We start from the raw sequence: 6,454 nt of genomic DNA, 5'->3' as shown, positions 1-6,454 counted from the left end.
CCCCCCAACACCCTCCTCCCTCCCCCCCATACCCCCCTTCGTGCCCCCGCTCAGCCCGCTGTGCCCCCCGCAGCTGGCGGCGCTGCCGGTGCTCACCCTGCCCCGCGAGGCGCTCAAGGCGCCCGGCCGCTCCGAGCCGGGCACCAGGCCGCCCTTCATCCACCAGCGGGAATCCCTCTGGAAGCGCTGCCTCCGCGCCTGGTGAGCTGCCCCGCCGCCGCGGCGGGACCGGGGGGACGCGGTGGGGACCCGGAGCCACCACCCAAAGCCGTGGGTGGCTCCGCGTCCCCGGGGCACCCATGGGCCCCCCGTTGCAGGAGGGACGTGGGGCTGCGCGGGGTGCTCAGCGAGGTGGCCGGCGCCGATGATGAAGGTGAGTCCCGCTTCGCTCCCGTCCTCGGCATCACGGCGCTCCGCATCCCGGAGCGAGGAGGGCTCCGTGCCAGCGCGGGAGAGGCGGGCGCCCAGGCGGGATCTAAGCCCTATCGGAGCTGCTGGGTTTTGGGTTAAATTCCCCGTCTGCGGATCTAAGCCTCGGTCCCGCCGGGCTCCTCGGAGCGGCCTCCGATCCTGCCCGGCTCCGACGGCCCTTCCCGTCCCGCAGCGCTGCACTGGGTGACGACCGGCTCCCGCTGGGCGCTCGCCCTGTGCCACCGCGTGGCCTCGCTCCACGGCTCCCTCTTCCCACACCTCTCCGTGAGTTTTGGGGGGATTAACCCCCATTCCTGGATGGAAGGGCTCCCATCCCGGACGGGGATCTTGTTTTGGGGTCCCAAGTGGGCGCTAACTTGTCCCCGCTTGTCCCCAAGCTGACCAGCGAGGACATGATTGCTGAGTTCTCCCAAGCCGTGGACTGGTGAGTGCCGCGTGTCCCCGCCACACGTGTCCGTGCTCCGCGGGGCCCCGTCTCCGTGCTGCACAACGGGATTCACGGAGCCGCCCGGGGGGCCGGCGGGACAGAAAGCCGGGACGGCAGCGCCCGGGGGCTCCTGGCCCGCCTCGTCCCAATGGGGGGTGTTTGGGCTGCTGCTTGTCCCTCTGCTCCGCGTGGCCGCCTCGCTCGCTGCGCGACAACGCAGGGTCCTGGCGGGAGCGGGACGGGGCCCCGGGCCCTTCGTTCCCTCTGTTCCTTCCGTAAACTTGGACAATCCTCCGGACAGCAGCCGCCAGCTGTTTGGGTGGCGGCTCCGCAGAGCCTTGTGAGTAACCGCCAGGAACAGGGGATTTATCATGGAAAAAGGTCTCGCTCGGCAGCAAAACGGGGAGTTTTTAATTTCACTGATGCTTTGGGGAGAGGACTGCGCTGCCCCGGCTCCCGTTGTGCCGCTCAGCTTGCGAAGCCGGCGCCTGCTGGAATCCTCCTTTCCCTGGCAAACGGAGCTGCCGAGTCCTTGCGCCGGGATGCCGGGAGCCGGCTCCGTGTGCCGCTGTCCCAGGCCGCGCTGTCCCCTCCGCAGGGCCGGCTGCACCATCCGCGCCTTCGCCTGGCACCCCCACGCCAGCAAGTTCGCCGTGGCTCTCGTGGACGACTCCATCCGCGTGTACAACGCCAGCAGGTGACGGCGCGCCCGGGATCCCGCCCTCCGCCGGTCCCTCCTCGCTCTCCCCGCGGCCTTTTCCTAGCTTGCCATCCCGGCGGATCCTGCAGGCAGCTCTGAGTGCCATGCCCGGCGCTTCCCGGGAGAGCTCCGTGTGCAGGCGCCGGCATCGCGCCCGTTCCCATTTTTTCGCCTCCGCCGGGAGCCTGTCCGGCTCGTGCCCGCCCGCGCGGGCGGCAGCGGCTCTCGTTTCTCCCGCAGGTCTCGGTGCTCCGCGCGCGACGCCCGCCGGACACACAGGGCCCTCCTTAAGCGACGCCTCGCCCGGCTCCTCCTGAGGCCCCCCCGGCTTTTCCGCCTTGTGGGGGGGCTCCCCGCGAGCCGGGATTCCCAGCCGGCAGGGGCCGCGCGTCACCCCGGGGCCGCGGCGCTCGGTGACGCGAGGTGCGCGGCCGAGGCGGCCGCGGCCCCGCGCTGTCCCCCACACTGTCCCCGTCCCCGCGAGGAGGGCAGCGGGGCGCGTTCCCATCGCGCGTTCAGGCGAGGGGACCCGCGGGAGCGCTCGGGTGACGCCGCCGCCGCCGCGTCCTCGGCAGCGCCACCGTCCCCACGCTGAAGCACCGGCTGCAGAGGAACGTGGCCACCATGGCCTGGAAGCCGCTGGGCGCCTCCGTCCTGGCCGTGGGCTGCCAGAGCTGCGTCCTCGTGTGGCACCTGGACCCCACGTCCCTGTCGACGCGGTGAGCGGAGCCGGCGGCCGCCCCGTGCCCTCCCGGCCGGCCCGCTCCGTGCGACGACTCCCGCTCTCCGTTGCCCGCAGCCCCTCGTCTGGCTGCGCCCAGGTGCTCTCCTACCCCGGGCACAGCCCCGTCACCAGCCTCGCGTGGGCGCCCGCCGGGGACCTCCTGCTCTCCGCTTCGCCCGTGGACACGGCCATGCTGGTGAGGACGGGGTCCTTGGGCCACCGGTGCCACCGCGTCGTCCCTTGTGGCACTGGCACCGCGCGGCCACCCGGGTCCCTGTCCTCGTAGGTGTGGGACGTGTCCACCGAAAGCTGCGTCCAGCTGCAGTGGTTCGGGGGCGGCGGCGTCACCTACTTGGCCTGGTCCCCTGACGGCAGCAAGGTCCTGGCGGCCACCCCCTCGGCCGTGTTCAGGTGAGCGCCTTCCCAACACCCTGTCCTCACCCTCGTGCTTCCCGGGAGGCTCCCGGTCCCACCTGGCTCCCGCAACGGGCGGAATGGGCCAGAAAGGGCAGGAATGGGGTCTGCGCAGCAGCCTCCGGCCTCTCCCGCAGGGTGTGGGAGGCGCAGACGTGGACATGCGAGCGGTGGCCGACGCTCCGAGGGCGCTGCCAGGTACGCCCGGGAAAAGGGCCTTTTCCCGCCGGTGCTCCCGCTGCCTGCGGGGAGGCTCTTGCCAAGGGCTCCGTCCCCGGGCTCGTTAGCCGGGCGTAACGAGCGTGTCCCGCAGAGCGGCTGCTGGAGCCCCGACGGGAGCCGCCTGCTCTTCTCCGTGCTGGGCGAGTCCGTCATTTACTCCCTGTCCTTCTCCGAGTACAGCGGTGAGTACCGTGGCGGGAGGACTCTCTCCATACGCTCAGTTTTCCCCCTTTCCTGTTGTCTTTTGCTCCAACTCCCTTTACAGGCCCAAACTTTGCAGGGAAACTCTTGCCAGTGCAAAGGGGCGTTAAGTTTTCCAGCTCCTGCTGCTTTTTCCCCATGGAAGCATCTTGTTGGAGAGGGAAACCCTCCCCTGCCATCCCTTGGGAACACAGGTGGATGGTTTGGGCACAGGAGCAGACACTGAGGAACAGAAATTCCGAGGTGTTTTGCGAACACCGGCCCGGTTTGGGGCGTGAAGATAATCCAGGCGGGATCAGGGAAAGGGAGGGAAATGCCTCGTTGCAGGGGAGATGCAAGGACAGGTGGGGGGATCCAAAACGGCTTCCATCGTGGCCGACCTGTCGGAAACCACCTTCGAGACGCTCTGCGGCGAGGAGAGGTGAGGCCGGCACCGCTGCCTGTTGCTACAACCGCCCGGGGGGTTGGTGCCCCCCGCGCCGCTGCCCGTTGCCGTAGGGAATCTCACTGCGTCCCGCGCCGCTTCCAGGATCGGCGGAGAGGTGACGGCCATGGCCTGGGACCCCAGCGGGGAGAGACTCGCCGTGATCATCCGTGGTAAAAGACCCCCCGTCGCCGCCCCGTTGCCCCCAAATCCCCTTCCCGGCGGATAAGAGCCGGTGGAGCCGGGTCGGGAATGTGGCGCCCGGGCCCTGTCGCGCCGCCGCGTCCTTGGAAGTGGCTGCTTGGGAAGCAGACAACTTCCCTTCCCCCTTTCTGTGGGATGAATCACCTGGACAGACCGCCCTGGAGCTCTGCGTGTTCCCACACGAGCCCGGAGCCTCTTGGCCGCCTTCATGGAGCAGCCCCTGGGATAATGGGACCATTGAGGCCCTCCTGGCTGCAGCCCGGCCTGGAGCCTCCCCAGCACAAAGGGGACCTTTGAGGGAGCACCGGGATGCGGGGCCGGGGGTGCCGCTCATGTCCCACCGGCCACCAGCCTGGGGGACATCGGAGGTAGCACTCGTTCCCGTGGAAAAGCCAGGGAAAAGCCAGGCTCCCACAGCAGGAAAGGCCGCTGGAGCGAAGCCTTTGCCTCGCTCAAGAGCCTTTGGAAGCCCCTTCCCAGGGTGGTGCTTGGCTCGGGCCGAGGAAGGGGTCGGAGCCGGCTTTTTCCCAGGCTTTTCCTCTGCCCGCTCCGCACTCTGGAGCGTCCCGTTCCCTCCAGCTGCTCCCACAAAAACAGGACCTCTCTGGGCTGGCTCTGCTGCCGCAAAGGCCCCTCTGGGCACTGGGATCCGGCTCTTCCTTAGACAATGAAGTGCCTCATTCGCTCGTTCTCTCTCCTTCCCGCAGGGAATCCCGACGTTCCCGAGAGCTCCACAGTCATCGCCGTGTTTCGCACCCGCAACAGCCCCGTGTTTGAGCTCCTGCCGTGGTGCGTAGCGCAAGGACGAGTCCCACGCCGCGCTGCTCCAAGGGGCCATCCCACGGGATTGGGAAGGGGCGGAACAGAGCAGAAGAGAGGGGCAACTTTCTCCCTTGGGGTGCTACGTTTTGCCTCAGAAATGGTTGTGTTTTGGGCAAACTGTCCGGCTTGGAATCTGGCCGCTCCTTCCTGCGTGCTTGGGGCCGGGCTCGTTCCCGCGGCCGTGCCGGGCTCGTTCCCGCAGGAACGCGCTCACGGGGCCCTTCCCTCCTCCCGCAGCGGGTTCCTGCGGGGCGAGCAGGACGCGCGGCCGCAGCTCATCGCCTTCCAGCCCTGCTTCAAGCAGGGCGCCCTCCTCACCGTGGTGAGTGCCGCTCCGCTCCGGCGCGCCGCGCTCCGGCCTGGGCGCTCCTGGGGGCACAGATGAGGAGCGGGCGCTTCTCCTCCTTCCCGCAGTGCTGGTCCACGGGCAGGATCAGCCACGTGCCCTTCTTCTTCGTGAGCGCCCGGCCGCCCGGCGGCAGCCCCGGCCGCAGCCCCGTGGCCATGGCCAGCGCCAGCGTGCGGGAGCAGCCCCTCTTCTCCGAGCTCTGACGGCCTCGCAGGCTCCTCCAGCGCCTCTTCCCAACCTCCTCTGATCCCGACGAGATCCTGGGATGCTGCTCTGCTGCCTCGGGCACCACTGACCTCGGAGCGGCATGTGGAGAACGGATTAAAGATCCCCACTTTCTATTCGCTGCCTTTGCTCTTTTCCTCACATCTCTCCTACAAGGACTTCCCTTTTCCATGCCTTAATCGTAAAAGAAATTTCACCCAAAACTGCTTTACGGCACAGGGCACCAACGCTGCTTGGTTAAAGTAGTTATAGCTTAAAGGGGGGAGCCAGGCTCTTCTGCAGCATGTTGGCACCTCCTCTTGATCTGGTTTTCCCAGGGGAAAGGGCGGGAGCCCTTGGAATGCTCCAAGCTTTGGCTGCAGGGTGTAAAGAAGCCCCTAACACTCCCCAAACTCTCCAGGGATGGATGGAGCCCAAAACTGCGGCATGGGAGCAGCCATTCCCAGGTGCTGGACAGGGATTAGCAGAGCAGCAGCTGGGGCCACTGCGTTAATCCCAGGGATTGCATGGGGCTAAATCCAGGGATTACAAAGTAATCGCTCGGCTAAACCCCAGTGGGGGGGTGAGGGGAAGGGGGGCCCTGCCCTGTGGTTCCCCCCGACCCCGGCTCCCTGGACAGGGGCTTCTGCATCCCAAAGGGAGCAGAAACTCTCTGCCCCGGCATGGGGAGCAGAGCCTGGGCGGAACCGGCACCGAGGGGAGGCAGCCGGAGCACTGACTGGGGTCTGGGGTGGCACGGGCGGCAGAGCACAGGGCTGAGCGGCTCAGGGTGCCCGTCCCAGTGCACAGGGTGTCAGAGCGCAGAGCCGAGCGTCTCAGGGTGCCCGTCCCGTCACACAGTGTCAGAGCGCGGTGCTGATTCGCTCACAGTGCCCGTCGCGGTGCCCATCCCGGCGCACGGGGTGTCAGAGCGCAGAGCCGAGCGGCTCAGGGTGCCTGTCCCGATGCCTGTCCCGTCACGGGGTGTCAGAGCGCGGTGCTGAGCGTCTCACGGTGCCCGTCACAGTGCCCATCCCGGCGCACGGGGTGTCAGAGCGCGGTGCTGCCCATCACGGTGCTCATCCCCGTGTGGGGCTGTTTCAGTGCCAAGCAGCTCACGGTGCTGCCCGTCGCGGTGCCGAGCGGCTCACGGTGCCTGTCCCGTCGTGGGGTGTCAGAGCGCGGTGCCGACCTGCTCACGGTTCCCATCGCGGTGCCCGTCCCCGTGCGGGGCCGCCGTGGCGCCCAGCGCGCGCAGGTAGAGCAGGTGCCGCCGCTCCTCGGCGCGGCTGCGGCGCACGAGGCGCCGCGCGGCCAGCAGCACCGCGGCC

The 6,454-nt window shown here is 68.5% G+C and overlaps 2 protein-coding genes across 2 annotated transcripts in view; both read left to right on the top strand.

Moving 5' to 3' along the window:
* The window catches only part of AAAS (aladin WD repeat nucleoporin), a 6,611-nt gene extending 1,346 nt beyond the window's left edge, over window positions 1-5,265 (top strand). Inside the window, exons 2-16 of the mRNA XM_026045064.1 lie at window positions 74-201; window positions 318-373; window positions 605-696; window positions 810-856; window positions 1,458-1,556; window positions 2,135-2,278; window positions 2,359-2,479; window positions 2,570-2,694; window positions 2,835-2,895; window positions 3,011-3,101; window positions 3,448-3,541; window positions 3,650-3,717; window positions 4,456-4,537; window positions 4,808-4,892; window positions 4,985-5,265. Of these exons, the coding sequence (XP_025900849.1) occupies window positions 74-201; window positions 318-373; window positions 605-696; window positions 810-856; window positions 1,458-1,556; window positions 2,135-2,278; window positions 2,359-2,479; window positions 2,570-2,694; window positions 2,835-2,895; window positions 3,011-3,101; window positions 3,448-3,541; window positions 3,650-3,717; window positions 4,456-4,537; window positions 4,808-4,892; window positions 4,985-5,122 (1,431 nt within the window). The 3' untranslated portion in view covers window positions 5,123-5,265. The remainder of the gene's footprint in view (window positions 1-73; window positions 202-317; window positions 374-604; window positions 697-809; window positions 857-1,457; window positions 1,557-2,134; window positions 2,279-2,358; window positions 2,480-2,569; window positions 2,695-2,834; window positions 2,896-3,010; window positions 3,102-3,447; window positions 3,542-3,649; window positions 3,718-4,455; window positions 4,538-4,807; window positions 4,893-4,984) is intronic.
* The window catches only part of LOC112952280 (zinc finger protein 239-like), a 108,944-nt gene that overhangs the window by 4,336 nt on the left and 98,154 nt on the right, over window positions 1-6,454 (top strand). The window lies entirely within an intron of this gene.

Source organism: Nothoprocta perdicaria, unplaced genomic scaffold (genome assembly GCF_003342845.1).
Source record: "Nothoprocta perdicaria isolate Ctin4 unplaced genomic scaffold, notPer1 scaffold_398, whole genome shotgun sequence".
NCBI classification, from domain to species: domain Eukaryota; kingdom Metazoa; phylum Chordata; class Aves; order Tinamiformes; family Tinamidae; genus Nothoprocta; species Nothoprocta perdicaria.
This window is presented reverse-complemented; position numbering and strand designations above follow the sequence as displayed.